Here is a 27,807-nt window from a genome sequence, read left to right on the forward strand (position 1 = left end):
TCATTATTTATGAAATGACCAGCTGTGTTCTGGTGTGTTTGGTAAAGAAAAGCAGAGTTTTCCTGTTTGAGGGGCAGGATCTTTGTGGGAGCAGTCAACTACTACTCTGTGTTTGTCTTAAAAAATGTTTTTACTGACCAGTGGGTATGACTTGTGGGTATGGGGGAGAATATGCATGGCCTCTATCTGGAGACTCTAATACTCCATTAAAATCAGACATATGCAGGCAGCAAACAAGTCTTAAATTCTGTCTTCGGAACATAGACTGGAACATAATTTATCAAGGGCAAAGTCTACCGAATAATAAATATCAATAGACATGAAAGTTTCAAGTTTTTTTAAAAATACACAACCATGTCTCAATGTAGTTTACATGGAATCACTGAGAATTTCACATAAACAGTTCATCTGACCCACTTGTTCTCTATTGGTGTTTCTTCTCCCCCGACCACCCATTCTTTCAGTGTACTTCATTTCACATTAGCTATGAGGAGAAGCTGACAAACTTAGATTTTTTTTTTCTGGAACGTCACAGATAAGATTTTATACAATTATGGAAAGCATAGATAAATAGAGATTTTTTTCCCCAGGGTAGAAATATCAAGTCCTGGAGAACATAGCTTTAAGGTGAGAGAGGGAAAGTTTAAAGGAGAAAGGCAGGGTAAGTTTGACTAATCAGTACCTGGAACACACTGTGGAGAATGGTAATGAAAGCAGATAAATAGGGCATTTAAGAGGCATGTAGACACATGAACCTGCAGGAAACAGAGGAATATGAATCATGTACAGGCAGATAGGCACAGACATCATGGATGAAAGGCCTGTTTCTGTGCTGTACTGTCCTTTGTTCTATGTTTATCATTACTCTAAGACTTCCGTTTCGTGCTTTAGGTTACTCTGCTCAGCACAGCCTGGTTTAAATGGAACACGTGAAACACCTGTTTCATTTGACTTGAACAACTGACGGAAGTTTAAGAAAGATGGTTCAGCTTAAATTCAGAATAAGGTTAAATAGCTCTGTAGTGTGCTGTCAGACAGTCCCAGGACTGGTACGGCATGGATTAGACAGCAGGGCTCCCAATAATCTGTTGAATCAAGCACCCACAGGTTAGATCAAGAATAAAACATTTCAAAGGCAAAAGTAATACAGGTGAGAGTAGAACTCGCTCCCCTCTGAAAGGATCCTGTGCCTTGGCTGGATCAGACTACAGCCTAGGTATCCACTTGTCATAATTTATTTCTTTAAATCTTAACTTACTTCCCTTTTCAACATATATTTACAGTATAAGGTTGTCAGGAGTCTAAAGTCATTGAATATTAATTGATATTCAAAAGTGCGTATTAGAGTTCTATTTTCCCCTTACTGAAAGATGCATTAAGATTGTGACATTGGGTCCCTGAGAGTGAAGTACAGAGGTTTGCTGCACAGTGGTACTGTTTCAGTTGTTCACTTTATTTCTTTGATGTCTGGCCCACTGTATACTTTGTGCCTTTGATCCCTATTACAATTAACTGAGGGTTGCACAAAGTGCAGAGCTGAAAGATGGAAGCATGCATGTTGGGCGAGCAGACTATGAGTTCAAGAGTATTGCAGTTCATTTGAACTAATAGATTTATGTGATTGGGTCACTGGTTTATAAAATGGTTGCCAAATACCTTTTTAAAATTTCCTTGACGTGGTACAATATATAAATTGCTACTGTCACCTCCCAGTGCCCTCCAAGAGAAAACTGAAGCTTGCCAAGCACTTAATCAGCAGGACAATGCTACTTTAACTAAAGGCATTGTGTAGGGCACTAAACACGAAAAGAGGGTATTCCAGTACAAGTTATAGTGTAAGTTGACAACTTAGTGGCAAGTTTTAATACATAGGCAATAACATACTGTATCTGTTAAAGGGGTAAAATATCCATGAAAAACTTTGTGGGAATTTTTTTGTTTTGGTTGGGAAGGGAAAGTGAACATAACAGTGTGCTTGCAATTTAAATAAGATGATTAGGAACTATTCTTAAAAATAGAAAATGGTGGAGATGCCAGAAATTTGAAACAGAACTCAAAAATGTTGGAACTGATGACTGGAACTGCTTAAACTCAGAATGAAGTTCTCAATCAAGAGTTGTGCACTTTGCTATTGCCAAATCTCAGAGCAGTTGATTCCTTGTGAAGTAATCTGTTTTGAAAAAGTAAAATCAACTTCCCAGCTTAGTGGCTGAATGGGCTTTTGGTGCGTTATGAAGGCACAAGTCCGATACTTGATGGTGTGTGATGGGTTGGTGCACTTTCGCTTTCGGCATGGTTAACTTGATTCAGTCGCCTTCATCTTGCCATGTGAGCCTCTGAGCTGTTTTCCGAATTACTGTGTAGTGAGACAGGTGCATCTGCTTATGAATGTATTGTGCCCGCATTTGTGTGTACTTTCATGTATGCCTGTATACGTGTGTGTGTGAGTGTGTGTGCGTGCGTGTATGTGTGTGTGTGGGGGGGGGGGGCGATGTCAGAATCCTCTGACATGTCTAGAAGTCTTCTGGGTAAGTATCAATAGACAATACATTGTTGAAAATATTAGAACTGAACCTTGAGTGAGGTTCATTTCATCCCCCTCCCCATAAAGCATCAGCGATAGGAGAAGGGAACCCTAAATTCTGTAGTCATTCAGCAGGTTGGGTAAAAGTGCAGTGTCTCTTCACAATGTCGTGTCACTTTCCAGCTGGTACTTGCCTCAGAGTCAGAAAACTATGAGTTCCACTTTCTGGAGTTATACTTCCACATGGAAAATAGACTCGCATTCCAGAGCAGTGCTGAGGGAGCATAAGGTTTGGAGTAAGAACGCTAAAGTGTGTGGGAGGATTAAAGACAGTATAAATTTAGTATTACAACTCACTTCAGCCAATAGATTTGTATGATTGTGTCACTAGTTTATAAAATGTCCCCTGCTACCTCAAATTGAGACCGAGCCTGCTTTCTCAGACCATTTAAAACAGGGGTTCCCAACCTTTTTATGCCATTAACCGAGGGGTCTGTGGACCTCAGGATGGGAACCCCTGATTTAAAAGATTCAAAGCACTATTTCAAAGAAGAGCAAAAAAAAATTCCTGCGTTCTGTGCAATTTTTTTATCCCTCACCCAGTATCAATAAAACCGATTATCAAGTCATCATTGCATTGCCTCATGGTCTTGCCATGCAGAATTTGATTGCCTTGTTTTTCACATTACATTGATGACAATCAAAAGTATTCATTGGTTGCAACTTTGCCTCAGTGAATGAATCTTTGTGAAGAGCCTAAAGTTACCAACATCACAAGAATGCAAGCACCCAATCCTACCTGAGCTCTTCACTCCATTGATCTAACCGCACTGATTCATTTCTCTGCCCTAACTCTCGGCCATTTGATTATCCATCTAGAATGTTATTGCTGTCTTAGTTTCAGAATTTTCTTGTGGGGGAAATATCATAACTTGTGCACTTAAAAATGTGTTAAAGTGGATTGCACATCTCTTGCATGCAAGCCCGTAAGGTTCAATATTTTAATGAGTCAAGCACTTAAAAATATTGAGAGTATCTTACTTTCAGTGTTATTACACAGATAAGCTAAATATTAGTTTCAAAGTCATGCAAAATATTTTTATTTATATGTTTTTCAGGGAATTTAAGGTGGGGGGTTATATGGGTGGCAGAGTTTGAGGGTTGGCACAACATTGTGGGCCGAAGGGCCTGTAATGTGCTGTACTATTCTATGTTCTATGTTTTTGAGATTAAAGCCCTTCGAGCCTTGCCATCCAGCAATCCCCTGATTTAATCCTAGCCTAATCATGAAGGAGATGTCTTCCTTTTTTAAAGAAAAGGGCTTCCCTTCCTCCACCATCAACTCTGCTCTCAAATACATCTTTCCCATTTCACATACATCTGCTCTCACCCCATCCTCCTGCCACCCCACTAGGGATAGGGTTCCCCTTGTCCTTAGCTGCACCCCACCAGCCTCTAAGTCCAATGTATAATTCTTTGTAACTTCTGCCACCTCCAACAGGATCCCACCACCAAGCACATCTTTCCCTTCCCCGCCTTTCTACTTTCCGCAGGGATCGCTCCTACGTGACTCCCTTGTCCATTCGTCCCCTCCATCCCTTCCCACCAATCTCCTTCCTGGCACTTATCCTTGTAAGCGGAACAAGTGCTACACCTGCCCTTACACTTCCTCCCTCACCACCATTCAGGGCCCCAGACAGTCCTTCCAGGTGAGGTGAGACTTCACCTGTGAGTCGGCTGGTATGATATACTGCGTCCAGTGCTCCCGGTGCGGCCTTTTATACGCAGACTGGGAGACTGTTTCACTGAACACCTACACTCTGTCCGCCAGAGAAAGCAGGATCTCCCAGTGGCCACACATTTTAATTCCACATCCCATTCCCATTCTGATATGTCAATCCATGACCTCCTCTACTGTCAAGATGAAGCCACACTCAGGTTGGAGGAACAACACCTTATATTATGTCTGGGTAGCCTCCAACCTGATGGCATGAACATTGATTTCTCTAACTTCCGTTAATGCCCCTCCTCCCCTTTTTACCCCACCCCTTAGTTATTTATTTATTCTCTCTCTCTCTCTCTCTCTCTCTCTCTCTCTCTTCCTCCTCCTCCTTCTCCCCCCCCCCCCCCCCATGCTTGTTCTCCATCTCCCTCTGGTGCTTCCCTCCCCACTTCTTTCTCCCCAGGCCTCCCATCCCATGATCCTTTCCCTTCTCCAGCTCTGTATCCCTTTTGCCAATCAACTTTCCAGCTCTTAGCTTCATCCCTTCCCCTCCTGTCTTCTCCTATCATTTTGCATCACCCCCTCCCCCTCCCACTTCAAATCTTTTGCTATCTCTTCTTTCTGTTAGTCCTGACGAAGGGTCTCAGCCCGAAACGTCGACTGTACTTCTTCCTATAGATGCTGTCTGGCTTGCTGTGTTCCACCAGCATTTTGTGTGTGTTGCTTGAATTTCCAGCATCTGCAGATTTCCTCGTGTTTGCGTAATCACGGTACAATTTACAATGACTAGTTAGCCTACTAACTGGTACATCTTTGGACTGTGGGAGGAAACCCATGGAGAATGTACAAACTCTTTTCATGCAGTGACGGGAATTGAACCCTGGGTCACTGGTACTGTAAAGTGTTGTTCTAGCCACTACACTACCGTTCACATTACTTGCAAGTAAATTTAAAGGACAATCTCCCACATGACAAGAGGTCATAAAGTATTGGTTCATGATGAGTAACAGGAGTTTCAATTGGTGGAGCTGTTGGGGGTCAAATTGCCTTTGAATGGCAAGTGGGAGATGGGGATAGGTTCCTCATTCCAACAGAAGTGAAATAACATCTTGACAAACCTCTATAGATTCACAGTGGACTGTATCCTAACTGGTTGTATTACAACCTGGTATGGAAATAACGCTCAGAAACAGAAAGAAATTACAGAAAGTGGTGGACACATCCCCACCACTGAGTGAACTTACATGGAGTGCTGCCACAAGACAGCAGCGTCCATCATCAAATTGCCCACAACCCAGGCTCTGCTCTCTTCTCACTACTAAGAGGTCCAGAAGCCTTAGGTCCCACACCACCAGGTTCAGGAACATTTATTACCCTACAACCATCAGGCTCCTGTACCAGTGTGGATAACTTCACACTGCAACTTTGAAATGATTTTACAACTTCCAGACTTACTTTCAAAGTCTCTTTACAACTCATGTTCTCAGTATTTTTTAATTTGTAATGTGTCTTCTTTTACACTTTGGTTTCTTGCTAGTCTTTGTTCATGTATAGTTTTTCATAAGTCCTACTATATTTAAATTTTTTTTTCTATAAGTTCCCAGCTACCAAGTGTGAGCAAATCACATGCATAGATGACCATAATAACATTTAAGATGAACAGTCAATTTTGTAATTGATTTTCCATCCTTAACTGTTATCTGACGAATAAAAAGAATTTAAATTCACACAATGTTTTAGATCCTTCAATTCTCACCTTTTATTTAGAGATATAGCAAGATAACTGGCCCTTCCAGCCCCATAAACTCATGCCACCCAATTACACCCATGTGACCAATTAACCTACGGACCACCTATGGGTTTGGAATGTGGGAGGAAACATGGTCACGGGGAGAATGACCCAACTCCTTACAGACAGCGGCAGAATTGAACCCAGGTTGCTGGTACTGTAATAGCTAACACTAGCCATTTCACTACCATGCCACTTTAATGATAATATTCTTATTTGTTTAATTTTTAATTTTCTTACACTAATCCTGTCTTTAGGATCATCAAAATAACTTTCCTCTATCTGTCCTTTCTCTCTGCTTTTGAGCTTTTTGTTTTGTGCAGAACAAGATTGTAGCCTGTCAGTTTGGGAATTAATGCAGAGAGTTTTTAAAATATTTCAAAGAAATTCAATCCCATGTTGCCTCAGTTAACAACGGATTTAGCAACTGAGCACTGAAAGCAACAAAAAGGAACAAGAGAGTTGGACATGTTTTGATCATTATTTTTTTCTTTCTTGCTTTTGGAATGTGTGTGTGTGTGTGTGTGTGTGCGCCTTTCTCCTTGATATCTGGAATGTTGCCAGGCCAGAACTTAATTGTTATACCATAGAATTCGATAACCTTATCCTCACCACACACAAAAAATTCTTCATGTGTTATTTTTCATTTACCATTTGGTATATTTTAGGAAGATGTGATAATACTTACTCCCACCTGCTTCAGTTTTCTTGATTCCTTATCTGCTTGAACATCCAAGAAGACCACAACCTTGTCATGTGGTTTGGAGGCCTGCGTGCCTCAATGACCTGGAGAGCTATGTTGGTTAAAGTCCGGGTCTTGTGCTTTGGCTCTTGGTAGGATCACCCATGCCAAACAGCTCAAAGGGTAGAGGTCAGACTAAGAATGGTCCTCCAAGTTCAGAGGTTCAGCTCAAGACTAACAACCCTGACTGGTCAAAAAGAAAATTGTTACGGAAACGGCAATGAAGATTCCTTTAATGTAGCCAACAATAGATGGAGATGGACCTTCAGTTCAACTCCAAATGCCAGCAGCATAACTGGCAATGAATTAGTAATTTCTTCATGAAAGTGAAGTTATTAGTCAAGGTTTCACAGCTTCACTGCTAGGCAGCCATAGGTGTGGTTAGAGGAAAACTATTTCATCACATACACCAATTAAGGAAGGAAGCATATCATATTTGAAGCAGGTAAATACACCACAGGTCTTCTTGAGTACATGTCAAACTGCTATCAGTAATCAGACAGTTTCCCTGGACTTTAAAGGTGGGGTTCCTGAGATAAAAGCATACAATCCTTCAAACATTTGTACGAAAACTGGTTACCTGATTGTTGCTGCTGATGGCATCCCGCTGTGCACTAAGTCAGCACAGCAATTTTTACATTACATTAGTGATTGCACTTCAAGAATATTTCATTGGCAGTAAAGCACTTCAAGGCATCTTGAGATCAGCATGAGGATGATATGAGTATAGCTTTTTCACTTGTCTATTTATTTATCATAAAACCTCCACCACCAATTAATTACAATAAATGCACATGCTCGCTCTGTTATTCACATTTCAACTAACATATTTTTGCATGTCTGTGCCCTGCAAATCTGAGTATTGACACATCTGAATAATAGGCAATACTGCTTACCAGGTAACCCCTGGCAGCTTATCCAATCGCAGGGTTACAGTATACATTAGATACCCTGCAGTGGAGAACATGACTTTTCAGCTCCATCTTAACTTGACACGTATTTTCCAACATGGTGTAAGTGACAAGGAGCAAGATCCTGAGATTCCCACACAAAATGCCAGAGGAATTCAACAAGTCATGCAGCATGTATGGAGGAGAATAAACAGTCAACATTTTGGGCCAAGACCCTTCATCAGGACAGAAAGGAAGGGGGCAGAAGCCAAAATAGGAAAGTAGGGGAAAGGGTAGGAATACAAGCTGGCAGGCAATGGGTGAGGCCAGGTGAGGGGGAAGGTGTGTGAATGAGGGAGGGTGGATGAAGAAGCTGCAGAGGGGTAGGTGGAAGAGGTCAGAAGATGGAATTTAATAAGGATGATAGGCCATGGAAGATTGGGAGAGAGGAGCAGCATCATAGTGAGGTGATGGTCATGTGAGGAAAGAGAAGGGGGTGAGAGGGTAAGCAAAATGTGGAAAGGGAAAAAGGTAAAAGGGAGGATGGGGAGAAATGACCAAAATTGGAGAAATTGTTGTTTATTCTATCCGTTTGGATGCTAACCAGATAGGATGTGAGGTGTTGCTCCTCCAAGCAGAGTTTGGCCTTATCATAGCAGTAGAAGAGGCCAAGGACAGACATGTCAGAATGAAAATAGGAAATCTCTTACTCCCTTCTCCTCACCTGCCAATCACCTCCTACTGGATCCTCTCATTCTTCCCTTTCTTCAATGATCCGCCTTTCCCCTCCCAGCTTCTTACTACATCCTCCCTCTCCCAGGTATCTACCTTCCAGCACAGCTGGTTCCACCTCTCACCTGCCAGCTCGTACTCCTTTCCTCTTTCCGCACTCCCCACCGCCTTCTTTTTCCTTTTTTTCTGCCTTTTGCCTTCCAATCCTGATGAAGGGTCTTGGCCGGAAAATCAACTATTTATTCCCTCCACAGATGCTGCCTGAGTTCCTGAGTTCCTCCAGCATTTTCTGTGTGTTCAAGATTTCCAGCATCTGCACAGTAACTGATGTTCAATAATTCTGAGATAATTTTATTTCACCTCTTCCATTTAGCTAGCTAAAATTTTCCATAGATGCAATGCAGTATCATAAAAATTTACAGTACAGAAATATCTTCTTATTTTCTCTCTTTAATTTTTCATATACGATGGATTCTGGTTTATTGGGACATATCTGGACCAGTACATTCTGGCCCAACTAAGCGGATGCCCCATTTACCCAAAGGTTCATGGAGATAGTTAAATAGGTATAAAAAAGACAGGCTGCCATTTGACCGAGTAACAAATTACGTATTTAAATGAAATACCGAACAAATTAGAACACTACTATTCCCACTGGTGGTTGTCTATCGTATCTGACAATGACAGGACACCTGTGTGGGAGAGGTTTTAAAATAGAAAAGCCATTGTACTGAGGCAGTTCCACTCACTCGATCTCAGAGGTCCGGGTCCAGTGGTACAAGTAGATGTCACAACTGGAGTCTTCCCTGGGTGTGATGGATGACCATGACATCTTCAGTGCCTCAACGTGCCCTTTGCTCTCCACATTGCGTTGCAGAACTACCTTCCTGGCCATTAGATCTCACTGTAGATCTCATCCATCCAGACTGCTGGAGCTGACTTCACTTGCTAGGACAGGCACGTTCCTATCTCACCAGGGTGTGAGACCCACCACCTGTTTAGCTCACCTGTCGAAGCGGTGTGCTGGAGTGTGACTCATGTCGCATGCAAACAGCTACTTGGAGCCACAGGTGAGAGCTGAGTGTCCGGTGGGGACAAAAGGTAGCATTCACGATGATTGTCATTAACTTCAAATTCTTCATGGTTTCTAACTTGTTGAAGTAGCGAAATTGTTTCATTTTCACTTGCTGACATTTCTGGCATTTCCAAGCCTGAATGCTTGAGACCGTGAGCAAAATAGTTCTGAATTGTCTTGCTGCTTATTTCTCACCAAGTATCGTCAAAAATCACTGCTTTTTGAACACAAACACATGTAACATACTATTTTAAAACTGTTCACTCTAAGCATGGTATAGTGTCTTTACGGCAAAAGCTACTAATGCTAGTTAGAAACTGTACGGCCACAGTCTCCTGTCCCAAATAAACAAAACGATATGGTGTCCCAAATAAACAAAAGGAATCCTGGCTACTTTCTCAATTAGTTTCTTCAAGAGGTGTCCCAAATATGTGGCTGCCCCAATTAGCCGGTGGCCCAATTAACCAAAATCTACTGTACTATGTTTCAACAGATATGATAATACATGCTGTCATTTTCTGCCAGATTTCTAATATTCCTTTTCTGCTTCAAAGTGCAATACTAGTTGTGGTTTGGGTCCGAAGATGGCTTCATTGCAGAGGCAGCCATGGATATGGTTAGAGGGACAACATTTATCACATACACTAATTGAGAATAGAAATACTTAAAATACATTCACTTGATGCAGGCAAATACACCACACAACTCCTTGAGTAGATGCCAGATGCACAATTGCCCATGACTTTAAAACATGAAATTCCTTAGATAAGAGCATGCCATCCAATATTGTCAGGTCCTCAAAATAAGTTTTGAACTATCCCTACTCTTTCCGTTATGTGCAGTTTCTGTACTGGATCTTCGTCCAGTAGTCTTTTTAAGTAGTTTTCTCTAAATTGTTTTTAACTAACTGAATAAAAAGTGGAAGTTCTCGTCATACTGCTTCTTGGATTTTTTGAAAATTAATGTAAATTTATGTTCCTTGTTTAGTAGCCCCTCCGATGGTTTAAATGGTTAATCCTGCTTTACTCTTTCAAAGTTCCCTGAAATTTTGCAATACCCCTACTTGCTCTCATAGTCTCCATTTATGTTCCCAGTTACAAACTAAAATAATTTAAGTTATGGCACTTCATGGAAGATGCCACCTCAGTGAAGCATTTTTAAGAATGGCTATTTGGCTTTGGAGTCAAAGAGCTGTATAGGCAATTGAGAGAGAATGAAAAGATATTGGAGCAGTGAAGAGGTAGGAGAGAGGAATAAGGTGCAGAATATGAGTGTAGAAATAAAAGGAAGGAACTTGAAAATGGAAAAGAACAGTGGTGATGTGGTGGAAAGAGGGGGAAGTACAGAGAAGATACACACAAGTAGCAATAATATAAGTGAAATATCTTGCACAGCCAGAGTATGTGAGGCTTGACAAAAAATGTTTTTTTATCATTGATATGAATCAACTATTAGGATGAAACTACTTGATAAGTGTATCTGAAGCAGATTAATTTGAATTGTCTCACTTATTGAAGCTTTGAAGTATAATGCTGTAAACTTGTCTGGGGATACAACTGATGATGAATTATGACAATAACAATATTCAAAAATTTAGAATAAATTTTGACAATGGATATTCAGATCCTTGGCAAATTCAAAATCCAGTGTTACTGTCAATTTGAAACATCTTCCATCCTTAATCACCTCGGGCAATGCAAGTGAGATTTCATAGCACTAAAAACAAATCTTTTTAAACAATTACTGGTGTAAGGACAAAACATGGATATCATGGTGCATGTTAAAGGCTGAAATTTAATTGAAGTGTTTGGATATTTTATCCAATGAATAACATTTACCCAGGAGAGAGTTGGTATCTAATTGGAATTTCAAGTGGTTCATATTGTAGAATAGCAAATATATGGAAATGATTATAATCCATTAATGAAGATATTCTCTGTATATCAAATCTTAATTAGACTTCAGCCTCTAACTCATTCCTTAGTGATCATAGTTCATTAATGTAAACTGTTCAAGGTGCCTGGATTGGATTTCAATCTGTAACCCATTCATTGTCCTTTCATGTACAAAGCTTGCATTTAGATTCTAAAGTAGAGGTACATACAGGTATATATTGAGTTAATATAGTGATGTCAAGTCAGTTAAATGCTCTGCAGTGAGCATTGTGAGTCTCTGGTAAACAGAGTGGAGACCATGAAGTTATCAGCGTTGTAATGCACTGCACTGCAGACAACCAGAATAGCAGCTTGTCAGTTCTACATTAGACAATCAACCCACATTAAGCAATTCTCACCTTCCCCCATTCATTTCGCAAAAAAATTACAACTATGGATTTATTGTTTGGCTGTGTGTTTTGGAGCAGCTTTTATCTGGCCTGATTTCTCTAGAAAGTGTACCATCTCAACAATGTGACCCAGATTACAGGGTGGCTGTACTCTTACTAGTATCTCCAACATGCCCAGATTGCCTAGGGTTTCCAGGCTAATTTCCTGAACACAATTGACAAAAACAAAGCCCGTGTGAAAAATCATAGGCACATTAAAAATGGTTTCTTGCTATCTTTGAGTGTTTCCATTAATATTTTTGAATCAAAACAATGAATAAAATTATTTTTGGATTGATTTGGGAAGTTAGTAGTGCAATGGCACATTCAGAAATACACCTGACCAAAGCTGGCAACTTACAGGCAATTTGTAGAAGCATCACTGGAAAATATGTGTGTGCAGGTTATTAATTGGGGGCTGTAATGCTGCAGTGCAGTGGGATTAGAGAACTATTAGGGTCATTGTTTCCTGGTCATATAAGAGTGATGTGATCAGCAATGAATTTATTGTGATTCTCTGATTTTTTGCAAAAGAACAGAGATCATGTTGTGATGTTCTAATGTCAGAGATGTCCTCACTAAACTGGACAGCTGCCCAGAGGCAGTCCCGTGTCTTATTTGCCACTATTACTTTAATGCCACACTGGAAGTAGAATCTTCCAAAGTGATCATCATACAAGGACAGTAAAGGGACATCCCCATCATGATTGGCACACTGAAAATGCTACACAGATAGTCCCCAGGCTCCACTTTACCCATTTTCATACATATTGTTCCTGTTGAAACATGTTCTTTTTTTATTTCTAATCTCCCCTGGTACCCCTTTAGAGGACAAAATTCTATGTCCTGCTTCTACATTCCCTGCGATCTTAATAGAGGCTAAAATCCTGTTTATTAAGGGTCATTTATCAAGGAGAGGACTAGATTCCACAGTCACTATATCAGAGGGATGCTTGGTGATTTGGTGGCAGAAGCCATTCAGTTTCTAGATTGGTGCATAAAGGAAGCCTTGATTACTGCCTGAATTCTCGTGGTGTTTGTATGTTGAATAGTTCAATAGTGTTTGCAGTTGTACCAAAGCCTCCCAGTCCACTCAACACAAAATGGTGTTTAATGCTAAATACTCCTCATTGTGACTGACATTGACCTGACAGTGATCACACACAAGGACTGTTTAGGAATATATCTTAATCTGAGCAAGTCAAGCTCTTCCTTTTTTTCTAACTTGTAATATGTAACTATCTGACATTGGAAACATTATATCACTTCTGCGCAATAATTAATAAGCCCTCCTCATGCCTATGGATCAGGGTAATCTGTAAGGACAAGCACAGAACGATCTAACAGCATTTTAAAGGATATAGACACCCCATCACTCCTACCCAAAGCAAAATACTACAGATGCTGGAAATCGGAATAAAAGCAGAAAATAGTAGGATTACCCTGCAGGTGGGACAGTGTCTGTGGAGAGAGAAAAATAGAGTTAAAGCTTCAGGTTGATGAACCTTACACCAAAACATAGAACAGTACAGCACGGGAGGAAACCCTTCAGCCCGTGACATCTGTGCTAATCATGATGCAAATCTGCCTGTGCATGGCCTATTATTCCTCCGCTCCCTGCCTATTCAAGTGTCTGCCAAAGCCTCTTATCCTATCTGGTTATCCTATCTGGTTCCACCTGCTTTCCAGGCTCCTATCATTCTCTGTGTAAATAGCTTGTAAATCTGGAAATGAAGCATGTTATATGTGATAGGGAAAGTGGTGAGGGCTAGAGGGAACAAAAGATGACTGATAGGCTGTAGAATAGGAGGGATTGAATACCAGAAGTGATGATGGTGCCAGCTGAAAGGAGCAAGTGATTGGAGGCATCTCCAGAGGAAGTATAATTGGGAAGAGATGAATGAAATCTGAAATGATATGAGAGGAGAGAAAAATGTAACAAAATACTGGAAATGTGACAGAAAACCAGAGTGGATGATTTATTTGGATGTTTATTTATTTATTGAGATACAGTGCGGAAAAGGCCCTTCCAGCTGTGCCACCCAGCAAACCCCTGATGCAGTCCTAGCCTAACCATGGGACTATTTACAAAACCCATTAACTTACTGGGACAGTGGGAGGAAACTGGATCACCCGGAGGAAACCCTGGCAGTCACAGGGAGAACGTGCAAGGCAACAGTGGGAGTTGAACCTGGGCCACCTGTACTGTAAATCACTGTGCTAATCACTACGCTACTGTGCAGCTCTGTATTGAGTCATGAAAGCTCAGAAGATGAGATACTTCCTCTGAGTTTGGAGTGGTACAGGAGATCAAGGACAGAGAGGCCACAATGGGATGGTAGCTTAATATACTGGGCAATTGAAAACACAGCATCACTCATGGGGCTGAAAGAGGGGCTCTGTGAAATGTTCTATTTGTCTGTGCTTAGTTTCTTTAATGTAGAGGAGACTCCATTTGATGCATTATATTAAATGGGAGGAATGTTGAGTCCCTGGATCATGGGAAAGAGGTAGGTAAGAGGGCAAGTGATATACATCACTGGCTAAGGAGTTATCAAAGAAATGCACTAATCTCACTTCTCAAGGTCTGCCCTTTTCAAAGTAGTGGATCCTATTGATCATGGCAGTACTCAAATGAAACTGCTTCTTGTATCCAAGAGCAAACTACTGCAGGAACTGCAAATCTGAAATAATGAGAAGCCTAGGAATACTTAGCGTTTGTGGATAGAGTTGACATGTCAGGTTGATGATCTCCCCTTAGTCCAACTTCTCCGCAGGTGATGTCTGACCTGAAATGATTCTTGTGTTCTTCATGCACTGGGAACTCCTGTGCAATACTTAACATTTATAATCTAATAAAATAATTGCATTTTGAAGGAACCTTAAAACATTCCCAAGTTCTTTGCAGCCTTCAGCTTCCTTTTGAAATGAGCCAGCTTTATAAAACAGGAAATGCAGGAGTTTCTTCTGAAGAGCTAACTTCAACGAATATTGCTTTATATTTTACCTGGGGTTCAGTATAAAATCTCAGTTTGGAGCAGGCATTTCTTTCGGAGCAAAACTCTGCACTGGACTATCAGCTGAAGCTCTTGGTGAACCTACAACAAGACTTGGTGTGGGAACGTTGCCATTGGGGTAAGACTAGCGTGACAGTTTTTAAAAAATCTATTATAACAACTCTTTCAATGACCATGAACTGATTTGAGACATTTTGATGGTGAACTAGGTGGAAATCTTCAGTTATTACATATAAATTAATAAAACAAGTCATTAATGCAAATCATGTAAGTTTTCAGATAGTTATGAAAAGGATAAGAGTGGACCTTGGGGAAAAATGCTAAATTGGGGGAAGGCTAATTACAGGAGTATTAGGTAGGAGCTAGGGAGAGCAGTTTGGAAGCAACTGTTAATGGGCAAGCCCACATCTAACGTGGGAGACATTTAAAGGCTAGCAGATCAGATTCAGGACCAAAGTTCTATGGAGAAGAAGGCCAAGGGTGGTAAGGTTCAGGAACCTTGGATGATGAAACATGTTGCAAATTCACTCAAAAAGGGAAAGGGAACATTTAGGGAACAAAAATTGGGCCCTTGAGGAATACAGAGGAAGCAAAAGAGAATATAAACAGGGTATCAGGAGGGCTAAAAGGGGCCATGAAACATCCATGATAAGTCAGATTAAGAAGATTCCAACAGTATTTATACTGTATTGACACTAAAACAAGTCAGTAGCTAAGGAGAGGGTATGATCGTTCAAGGACAGAATTTATGCCTGGTGCCAGAGGAAGTGGGCAAGTACTAAATGAGTACTTAATGTCAGTATTCATCATAGAGAAGGACATGGAACATAATGAGATCAGAAAGGGGTATACTGATATTTTGCGATATGTTGATATTAAGAAGGATGAGGTCTTGGGTCTTTTGAAAAACATTAAGGTTGTTAAGTCACCAGAGCCCTTGCGATCTATCCCAGGTTATTGAGAAAAGGAAAAGAGGAAATTCTGGGGAGAAACAGGAAATTTTAGATTGGTGAGCCTTACACCAGTGCTTGGAGAAATTTCATAGGTACAGGATTTACTCACGTTTGTGAAAGCATGAATTTATTAGGGATAGTCAGCATGGTTTTATGCAGGGGAGGTCATGTCATACAAACCTGATTGAGTTTTATTGAGAAGATGACAAAGATGATTGATGAGGGTCTGGTAGTGAATGGTGACCTCACGAACTTTAGTAAAGCATACAACAAAGTTCCTCATGGTCGGCTGATCCAGAAGATTAAGGCACATGGGATCCACAGATACTTGATAAATTTGATTCAAAATTGGCTTGTCCTTAAAAAACAGAGGGTAGTAGTGGAAGAGTGTTAGTCTAACAGGAGGTCTGTGACCCCTGGTATTCTACAAGGATAAGTCCTGGGACATACATTATTTATAGAATATATTAATTTTATTTTATATTTAGTGATACAACATGGTAACAGACCAATGACCTTACGCCGCTAGTTACATCCATGTGACTAATTAACCTAGTAACCTGTACATCTTTGGAATGTGGGAGGAATCTGGAGCACCCCCGTGTAGTCACAGAGAAAATATATAAATGATTTGGATGGAAATAGAGGTGGGCTCAGTCTGAAGATGACACAAAAACTGGCAGAGTCATGGATAGTGGAGAAGGTTGTCAAAGGATGCAGCAGGACGTAGAACAGTTGGAAATATGGGCAGAGAAACATCAGATGGAGCTTAATCTGGACAAGTGTAAGTATTGCGTTTTGGGAGGTCAAATGTAAGAGTCTAAGGTATAAATAAAGGTATCAGTGAAAAGGCAGGACCCCTGGGAGCAAGATGTTGGAGTGCTAGTCAATTGCTGTTAGTGGATATGGTGAAAAATAAGATGAATGGTATAACTCTGCCTTTATCAGTCAGAGCACTGAGTATATTGGGAAGTCGTGGATCAGCTTTATAAAACTTTGGTTAGGCCACATTTGGAGCATTGTTTGAGATCCTGCTCACTACATCACAGGAAAGATGTGGAGGCTTTGGGAAAAGTGCAAAAGATCGTTGTCAGAGTGTTGCCTGGATTAGCAAACATTAGGAAAGGATGGACAAACATGGATTGTTTGCTCTGAAGCATCAAAGTCTAAAGGGCAATCCGATGAAAGTATATAAAATTATGATAGCCATAGATGGGGTAGAGAGTCAGTGTCTTTTTCCCAGTGTGGAACTTTTAAATACCAGAAGGGCATAGTTTTAAGGTAAGAGGGTGAATGTGCAAGACAGTTTTTTTTACAGAGAAAGTGGTAGGTGACTGGAAATAAACTGGTAGGTTTCGCAAAGGAAAGTGTGAGTAGTTTCAAAGTCCTGCGAGTGCACATGTGCACAACCTCTCATCATCCCAGAATGCATCCTGCACAATGAAGGAAGCTCAGCAATGCCTCTGTTTTCTGAGGAGGCTGAAGAGAGCCGGACTATGCACTTTAATACACACATCCTTCTACAAATGCACAGTAGAGAGCATCCTAACATACTGCAGCCCTGCATGGTGTGGAAACTGCATTACAATGGACAGGTAGTCTCTACAACTGGTAGTCAAAACTGCCCATTGCATCAACAGCACCAGCCTTCCTGCCATCAAGGACGTATTTACAAAAGGCCACCCCCCCCCCCCCCCCCCGCTTATGTACTATTTGTCCCACTGCCATCAGGGGGGAGGCTACGTAGCATCCAAACCAAGACAACCAGACTCAAAAACATTTATTTTCTCCAGGTAGTAAGGCTGATCAACATCTCCACCTAATAACCCACTTCACCACACTCCCACCCACCGCCACCACTTTATCATTTCTTGTCAGTCACTCCTGTGCCTAGTGTCACTTATGGCTATACATTCAATATATGTATATAAGCTATCTTGTGTATTTATATTTATTATGTTTCTTTATTACTGTATTCTTTATCTTAATGTGTTTTCTCTTTGTGCTGCATCAATTACTTAGTTCTCCTTTACATTTATCTACTGGAAATGACATTAAACAATCTTGAATCTTGAAGCTGCTGCCAGGGGAGGTTGTGGAACCAGATACAATAACAATGTTTAAGAGGCATTTAGACTGCCACATGAACAGGCAGAGGGAGGAGAGATAAGGACCAAGTGCTGGCAGATGGGATTAATGATGAATAATTTGTGATGGAAAAAATAGATGATGGATTGTTCCATTATTAACAGATTATTAAATCTTTTCTACATCTGTAATTCAAAAACCAAAGGAAACAGTTGTCTGCTTGTTCCTTCAAGCTCGGGATTTTAATGACAATGCCTTTTTATTAGTTCTTTCCGGCCTAAAAATTACAGCCCAGCATTTGGGGTAAAGTTAAGGAATGCCTGCATTGGGAGAGTGGTTCGAGTTTAGAACCCTTTAAAACAAATGGTAATTGATGCTCAGTGAACTGAGTGAATGGAGTTTTAGAAGCTGAAGTTTTTTTTTAAGGAAGATGGGGCAAAATCAAATCATTTAAATAATAGATCAGCTATGTTTTTGTTGGATGGTGGAACAGATCTGAATGATCGACAGTGTAAATTAGAAATAGAATAACGTAAGTCACTAAGTGTTTTGAGAGCCTCAAGGTGTAATGCATTCTCTTCCAGATTGGTTCACAACAGGATTCCAACTCTAGATGGACATTACTGGAGGCTTCATCGTATGACATCTTATCTCCCCTCTGCCCTGCTTCCAAACTTTTGTTATTGGTTGCCTGGTTCACTCATACATTTGAATCATTCTCCATCAAAAATCCTTTTTTTTTCCATTCTCATAAAGCACATACATTATGATTTTTTTCTCACTGAGATATAGTATTTACCTAAGCCGTGAGATGTGGGATCCAAGGAAATTTAGCAGCACGGGGTCAGAATTAGCTCGCCCACAGAAGGCATAGAGTGGTAGCAGAGGAAGTGAGGTCAGTGACAAGTGGTTTTATGCATGGATCTGTTCTGGGACCCTTGCTCTTTGTGATTTGTATAAATGACTTGGATGAGAAAGTGGAAGATTGATTAGTAAGTTTGCAAATAACACGAAGATTAGTGTGTTGTGGATAAGGTAGAAGGGTAGGAGATAAACTAGAGGCAGGAAAGTTGTTTCACTGGTAGGTAAGACTAGAAGAACTAGGGGACATAGCCTCAAGATTCGGGAGAGTAGATTTAAGATGGAGATTAGAAGGAACTGCTTTTCCCAGAAAGTGGTTAATCTGTGGACTTCTTTGCCCAGTGAAGCAGCAGAGGCTACCTCAGTAAATATATTTAAAACAAGGCTGGATAGATTTTTGTATAGTAGGAGAATTAAAAGTTATGGGGAAAAGGCTGGTAGGTGGAGATGAGCCCATGGCCAGATCAGCCATGATCTTATTGAATGGCGGAGCAGGCTCAAAGGGCCAGTTGGCCTACTCATGCTCCTATTTCTTGTGTTCTCATTGGTTGTAGGTTACAACAGGACATAGAATGCAGAGCTGGGCTGAGAAGTGACAGATGGGGTTCAATCTGGAAAGTGAAGTAATACATTCTGGAAGGTCAAACTCAAAGACAGAGTACAGATTAATGACAGGATTCTTAGCATTGTGGAGGAACAGAGGAATCTTGGGGTCCAAGTCTATAGATCCTTCAAAGTTGCCATGCAAATTGAAGGATGGTTAAGAAAGCATAAAGTCTGTTAGCCTTTATTAATCAAGGGATTGAGTTCAAGAGCCACAAGATAATGTTACATAAAACTCTGGTTAGACTACACTTGGAGGACTGTGTTCAGTTCTGGTCACCTCATTGGTGGATGAGAAACGACTTGTTAAAGGTGCATAGATTTTAAGAGGTATAGATAGAGTGGATAGGCAGCACCTTTTTCCCAGGTTGGCCATGGTTAATACTAGAGTGCATGTTTTAAGGTGAATGAAGAAAGGTTTAGAGGATATAGAACATAGAACAATACAACACAGTACAGGCCCTTCGGCCCACAATGTTGTGCTGACCCTTAAACCCTGCCTCCCATATAATCCTCCACCTTAAATTCCTCCATATACCTGTCTAGTAGTCTCTTAAATTTCACTAGTGTATCTGCCTCCACCACTGACTCAGGCAGTGCATTCCACGCACCAACCACTCTCTGAGTGAAAAACCTTCCTCTAATATCCCCCTTAAACTTTCCACCCTTACCTTAAAGCCATGTCCTCTTGTATTGAGCAGTGATGCCCTGGGGAAGAGGTGCTGGCTGTCCACTCTATCTATTCCTCTTAATCTCTTGTATACCTCTATCATGTCTCCTCTCATTCTCCTTCTCTCCAGAGAGTAAAGCCCTAGCTCCCTTAATCTTTGATCATAATGCATACTCTCTAAGCCAGGCAGCATCCTGGTAAATCTCCTCTGTACCCTTTCCAATGTTTCCACATCCTTCCTATAGTGAGGCGACCAGAACTGGACACAATAAGTGTGGCCTAACCAGAGTTTTATAGAGCTGCATCTTTACCTCGCGACTCTTAAACTCTATCCCTCGACTTATGAAAGCTAACACTCCATAAGCTTTCTTAACTATCCTATCTACCTGTGAGGCAACTTTCAGGAATCTGTGGACATGTACCCCCAGATCCCTCTGCTCCTCCACACTCCCAAGTATCCTGCCATTTACTTTGTCCTCTGCCTTGGAGTTTGTCCTTCCAAAGTGTACCACCTCACACTTCTCTGCGTTGAACTCCATCTGCCAGTTCTCAGCCCATTCCTGCATCCTATCAATGTCTCTCTGCAATCTTCGACAATCCTCTACACCAGGGGTGTCAAACTCATTTTAGGTCACGGGCCGGATTGAGCAAAATGCAGCTTCATGCGGGCCGGGTCAGTCGGACGCGTGCGAACTCAGCTTTCGTTGCCTCCGTTTTTTCAACCTGCTCTCATGTGTCTCAGTCTCTGCTATAACTACAAAGTGTTTCACTTTACAAATTCCATTTCTTATGAAGAAGACTGCCAAGCAAGACTGCCGAATAAACACTAAAAACCCTGAAAACCTGGTACCTGAATCAACTCAGCATTAGCCATGTCATACGCCATAGGCGCTTCGATTACTGGGGCCAGCTTTAATAGTAATTAGATATTATCTCGCGGGCCAAAGATAATTCCACCGTGGGCCGGATTTGGCCCGTGGGCCTTGAGTTTGACATATATGCTCTACACTATTCACAGCACCACCAACCTTTGTGTCATCTGCAAACTTGCCAACCCACCCTTCTACCCCCACATCCAGGTCGTTAATAAAAATCATGAAAAGTAGAGGTCCCAGAACCAATCCTTGTGGGACACCACTAGTCACAACCCTCCAATCCGAATGTACTCCCTCCACCACGACCCTCTACTTTCTGCAGGCAAGCCAATTCTGAATCCACCTGGCCAAACTTCCCTGGATCCCATGCCTTCTGACTTTCTGAATAAGCCTACAGTGTGGTACCTTGTCAAATGCCTTACTAAAATCCATGTATGTCACATCCACTGCACTACCCTCATCTATATGCCTGGTCACCTCCTCAAAGAACTCTTAACAGACTTGTTAGACACGATCTGCCTTTCACAAAGCCATGCTGACTGTCCCTGATCAAACCATGATTCTTTAATTCCCCTAGATTCTATCTCTAAGAATCTTTTCCAACAGCTTTCCCACCACAGATGTAAGGCTCACTGGTCTATAATTACCCGGACTATCCCTACTACTTTTTTTGAATAAGGGGACAACGTTCGCCTCCCTCCAATCCTCCAGTATCATTCCCGTGGACAACGAGGACATAAAGATCCTAGCCAGAGGCTCAGCAATCTCTTCCCTTGCCTCGTGGAGCATCCTGGGGAATATTCCGTCACGCCCTGGGGACTTATCCCTCCTAATGTATTTTAACAACTCCAACACCTCCACTCCCTTAATATCAACATGCTCCAGAACATCAACCTCACTCATATTGTCCTCACCGTCATCAAGTTCCCTCTCATTAGTGAATACCGAAGAGAAGTATTCATTGAGAACCTCGCTCACTTCCACAGCCTCCAGACACATCTTCCCACCTTTATCTCTAATCGGTCCTATCTTCACTCCTGTCAACCTTTTGTTCTTCACATAATTGAAGAATGCCTTGGGGTTTTCCTTTACCCTGCTCGCCAAGGCCTTCTCATGCCCCTTCTTGCTCTCCTCAGCCCCTTCTTAAGCTCCTTTCTTCCTACCTTATATTCCTCAACAGACTCATCTGATCCTTGCTTCCTAAACCTCACATATGCTGCAGCCTTCCACCTGACTAGATTCTCCACTTCACTTGTCACCCATGGTTCCTTCACCCTACCATTCTTTATCTTCCTCACCCGGACAAATTTATCCCTAGCATCCTGCAAGAGGTCCCTAAACATCGACCACATGTCCATAGTACATTTCCCTGCAAAAACATCATCCCAATTCACACCCACAAGTTGTAGCCTCATAGCCTCATAATTTACCTTTCCCCATTTAAAAGTTTTCCTGTCCTCTCTGATTCTATCCTTTTCCATGATAATGTTAAAGGCCAGGGAGCAGTGGTCATTGTCTCCCAGATGCTCACCCACTGATAGATCTGTGACCTGACCCGGTTCATTACCTATTACTAGATCTAGTATGGCATTCCCCCTAGTCGGCCTATCAACATACCGTGACATGAATCCATCCTGGACACACTTAACAAATTCTGCCCCATCTAAACCCTTGGAACTAATCAGGTGCCAATCAATATCAGGGAAGTTAAAGTCACCCATGATAACAACCCTGTTATTTTTGCACCTTTCCAAAATCTGCCTCCCAATCTGCTCCTCGATATCTCTGCTGCTACCAGGGGGCCTACGGAATACTCCCAATAGAGTAACTGCTCCCTTCATGTCAGAGGGTGTTTTTTTTCTCGGAGTGGTAGGGGCCTGGAATGCATTGCTAAGTGTGGTAGTCGAAGCTGATACTACAGGGACATTTAAGAGACCCTGAGGCTCCTGAAAGAAATATGGACAGTTAATGGACTCTGTAAGAGGGAGGGGTGAGATTAATCATGGATTAGGTTAAAAGATCAGTGCAACATCATGGGCCAAAGGGCTCACATAGTGCTGTACTGTTCTATTTTCAGTGCTCTATGGATTCCTGGTCAATCCTGGAAAGCTGTCAACACTACTTCACAGGTGCACACTGCAGCTCTCAAGAGATGGATGAGGGACATTAATTTTGTTTCCCAGCCATGAGAAGGCCTCTTATGTATCTCCTGCTCCACAGATTAAAACTTTAATCTGGATGTGCAGTAAGGAGCATGTTGCAGGATTTAGTAGCAGTCACTGGGTGAAATCCCATTCAATGCTATTGCACAGTCAAAAGTAGGGAAAGGAGGAACGGAGGAAATTATTCATCATTCTCAGGTGAATTTTGATCGATAAAGTAAGCTTTAAAATTTTCAACATTGAAACTTTCATGAGAGCTATAACTTTTCCACTCTTTGATCTCACTCCCATTTCCTCCGCCTCCTGGTCAGAAGGCTCCTTGATGTGGTTCAGCTGTGTAGCTCCTGCTGCCTCCACACACCCTTCAACCCTCCATCTACCAAATGTGATCTGTTTGATTCTGATCTTATCCATTAATCCTTTCACAACAGCACCTTGTGTCAAGATTGTCTCTTGGAAATAAAGGATAGTATCCTGGGCACTACTGTTAGTAATCCATGGGAAGATGGTATACCTGGAAGATGGAAATCTTGGCAAACATTGGCAAGAGTGTGGGAACTTGATTGCTGAAGATCAAATGATCAAACTTCCTGGACCTGACCTAGTAGAACTGACGATTATTCCTCTGCCTTCAGTGATATTTAGTTTTATACACACGAAAATAGTTGCAACACTTTCTTCCACCAAACAGGCCCCTGTCTCTTGTTAGAATGCCATTCCAGTTTCTCCACGTATGATCTCAAGGTGAGGGTTGCCATTTAAGGACAGGATCTTTTCCAGAAAGCATGACTTCTCTTGTGCTGTAGTTGATGGACCTCACTTCACATCTCCTCTGTTTCTCACACTTCTGATTTTAGTCCACCTTCCTCCAGGCAGAATAATGATAGAGTTCCTCCAGTCCTTACTTTTCACACGAATCTCTGCACCTAGCATCTCATCCTTTGTCATTTCTGCCAGCTGAATGGCACCATCGGCCACATCTTCTCCACCTCACTCCTTTACTTCCTCCTTGACTGCCTTGTCCATTCAAACTTCCCCACCCTCCTCTCTCTGACCTCTGGCACTTTCCCGTCCATTTATAGGAGATCTGACATTACACCTCCTCCCTTATCACCATCCGGGAGCCTAAATAGCCCTTACTGATGAGGCCAAGAGTCACATGCTTCTAACCGTTACTACACGGTGCTCCTGATGTGGCCTCCTCAATATCGGTGGGACCAAGCGCAGACTTGGTAACCATTTTACAGAGCACCTGCACTTGATCTGCATTGGCCAACACAAGCTCAGAGTCGTATGCCATTAAAATTCTCTTTCCTACTCCCATACTGCCCTGTCCGTTACTACCTTCTCTACTACCAGGGCAAGGCCAAATACAAACCGAAGGAAGTACAAGCCAATGACATGAGCACTGACTTTCCCTATTTTAGGAATCCTTCACCCTGGTGGGTTCCTTCCCTCTTTCCTATCTCTTCCCTGCTCTTCTTCTCCTGATGCTCCTCTGGCCCTCACAGTTTTGGCTGCTTTCCCTCAGATCTACCACCCTAAGCCCCCGTCACCCACCTTCATGTGCCTCCTCCTCCTTGTACCATCCACTTGCTATGCACAGTTCATCCACAGCTCCCCCCTCCCCCATCTGCTTCTGGTTCCATCAGACATTCATCTTTCCCTAACAGTTCCTCTTATCACCTCCTGATCAGATTGCAACACTCTTTCCCCTTTATGTTCCAGCTTATCTTCATTCAGCAGCTGCCTTCAGCCCTCCCTCTCCCCTCCTCCCACCTTGCTCCATCTGCCTCTCATTTTTTGCTCCTTTTCTCTGTCTGCCTCCATCTATCATTCACCTGCCATAGGTCTCTCAATGGTCTCCCAACTCTACAATCATACTCCTCCCTTATCTTGTGCAACCTGTCTGACATCTTACAGTTGCCTTCTTCTTGCGATCACTCAAATCGAGTAAGATGTTCTCCTCAAGGGCTGGTGGATTCCCTTAATGGAGAACAACTGTGCATGACTTTGTTTACTGTAGGGGCAGCCAGCACAGGGTCCTTGATTGTATACAATACAACTGGGGGCTCTTCAATGCTGCAGCCTTCACTGTCATTGTGATGTGTCATCATCTTCCACCAGCTGCACTGTTGATGTCTTGGTCGGATCACACTTTGTCATGAACCTCCCCCTTGACCTTATCACCATGGGTGGCCTTGCCAGGAGCTAAGTGCCAGATGGTTGAACTCCAGATGGCATCACTCTTAGGATCTCAGGAACTCACAAGCCTCTCCAGCACAACAAGGTGATGATCTTCAGAGAAAAATCCACTGATCACCTCATTCTCCTGTCTTGCCACTCTCCTTTTCCTCTTTATGCTGGCCATCTCACCTGTTCACTCTTACTCCTAATGCAGGGTTTCGAGCTGAATCATCAACAATTCCTTACCTCCCACAGATGCTGCTAAGTTCCCCTCACAGATTATCTATTGCTTCAACAATAAATTGCTTCAACCAAGGACCTCAAACCTCATATTTGGAATGTGGGTATTGCTGCAATTTATTGGCCAGGGCTAATTTACTTTACGAATTATTAGTGATAACTGAGTAACTTATAAGAGCATTGAGAAGCCATTTAAGCTTCAACCATTGTGCTGTGTGTCTAGAGTTACATTTGGGCCCAGATCAATTAAAGATGGCATGATTCCTCCCAAATAGAGAAGTTGAGTTTTTCCAAAATTATCCAATAAAAGCAAGTTAGCACTAATTTTTTAATCCAAGTTTATTTACTTAAATCAAATTTACAGACTGGCAACTTGCCACAATGAGATTTACTCTAATGTTTTAAGATTATTTGCCCAGGCTTCTGATTATTTATCCAGTCTCCCAGCCTGTCTGTTAACTATACTCGAAAAGAGAGTTTACCAGTCATTTTCTGGAATAGTAATCCAGATGCCTGGATTGCTCCAAGGTACAGCGTAATAACTACAGTGTTGTGCAATTGTACTTCTTTTTCATTTCCTAGACAACCAATTCAGGATGTCCATCTTGGAGCGCCTTGAGCAGATGGAAAGGCGGATGTCAGAGATGGGATCTCATCAGCACCACCAGCAGACTGGAGGGGGAGGACTAGGAGGAGGAAATGGAGGAGGGGGCGGCAACAACCAGTCACAGGTATGGGATATTATAGAACTGAAACCATTGAAATGTTGTTATAATATTTGAAATGCAGCGACCAATTTGAAGAGCACAAGTTCACATATAAGCAAATGACAACCATTAAAGTTTAGATGTTAGATACAGGATAAATGTGTCCATGAAGCAATGATAACTCCACTGTTTATTTTGATAATATATCATGAAGATACATTCATCCTTAATAGAGTAACATTTCCAAAAGCTCTTCACATGAGGTTCCCTCAGGTTGGGTGAGACTAGAAATGGAGTTAAGAGGTTTATGGTGAAATGTCAGGGGAATGTAAAGGGAATCTGAAGGAGAACTTCATTCAGAGGATGGTGCACATGTGAAACAAGTTGCCAGCAGAAGTGGTAGATATGAGGTCAACTGTAACATTTAAGAACACTTTGGATAAGTATGTGGATGAGAGGGGTATGGAAGGCTAAGATCCAGGTGTGGGTAGATGAGACTAGGCAGAAAACTAAACCAGCACAGACTAGATAGATCGAAGGACTTGTTTCTATGCTGTAGTTTTCTATGACTGAAACTTATCAAACAAAATTAGGTGCATGAGAGTTTAGTAGAAGGAGAAGGAAAGCAAAAGAAATGGAGACGTTCAAAGTGAGAAATACAGAGTTTTAGTTTTAGCAATTTGAAAGCACAACTGCCAAGACAAATCATTGAAGATAAAGGCTCTCAGCTGATCTGACTTAGAGGAACGATGAGATCATGAGGAAATGTACATCCTCATGAGAGAGGCTCATGGAGAGGCAAGGAGATGAAAAATAATGGTAATAGTTTTAAACAATGACACTTTTGAACTAGGAGCCAGTGTACGTCAAGGTGAACAGATGTGACGATTGAACAGGACTTGGTGTGAGTTAGGATACAGGCAGTAGAGTTTTGCATGAGTTCAGGTTTATGACGGAAGATTGGCCAGTAGCAGCCTAGTGCAGAGGTCACTAATGGAGGATGTGGATCTCAGCATCTGCTGAGTTAAGGCAGAGGTGGAGTCAGGTGTTACTGAAGAGATGGAGGGAGGCATTCTTGCCTGTGAAGCAAATTTGTAGTTTGAAGTTCATCACAGAAAGTTTACAAAGAGATTGGGTGGCCTGTTTCTGTGGTTTAATGTTAATGGCACCGGACATAAGTCATTGTTGTTATCCATTTGAACCTCACGGAGAGGCTTCTCAGAGAATTGATGCTATTTTGTGTTCCTTGCCTGGTTGTGCAGAGTGCGTCCAGGGCAGCCAGCTGTTCCTTCGAGAGCCGTGTGGTGTTGGTTTGTGAGAAGATGATGAGTCGCGCCTGCTGGGTTAAATCCAAACACCTCATTCATTCCAAGACCTTCCGAGGAATGACCCTCCTGCACCTGGCAGCTGCTCAGGGGTATGCCACATTGATCCAGACCCTCATCAAATGGCGGTAAGCATCGTCAAAGATTAAGAGTTCTGTCACCAAATAGGGAATACTTGCATGATCTTGAGATGGGTCAAAGCTATGTTTCTTTTTTGTTCTCTCATTGAGGGGGTGACTTCTGAAGGTTACACACTATAGCAGGATCATTGTTCCATTTGGTAAAACCTCCTGTTTAGCTAACTGGCGATGTGACAGTATA

The 27,807-nt window shown here is 41.9% G+C and overlaps 1 protein-coding gene across 10 annotated transcripts in view; it reads left to right on the forward strand.

Moving 5' to 3' along the window:
• camta1a (calmodulin binding transcription activator 1a) overlaps positions 1-27,807 on the forward strand; it is a 1,224,644-nt gene that overhangs the window by 1,132,968 nt on the left and 63,869 nt on the right. For all 10 annotated transcript variants that reach the window (XM_073032065.1, XM_073032068.1, XM_073032066.1 and 7 more), the window contains 2 exons: positions 26,037-26,185; positions 27,424-27,614. In XM_073032065.1, the coding sequence (XP_072888166.1) occupies positions 26,037-26,185; positions 27,424-27,614 (340 nt within the window). The remainder of the gene's footprint in view (positions 1-26,036; positions 26,186-27,423; positions 27,615-27,807) is intronic.

This window comes from Hemitrygon akajei, chromosome 29 (genome assembly GCF_048418815.1).
Source record: "Hemitrygon akajei chromosome 29, sHemAka1.3, whole genome shotgun sequence".
NCBI lineage: Eukaryota > Metazoa > Chordata > Chondrichthyes > Myliobatiformes > Dasyatidae > Hemitrygon > Hemitrygon akajei.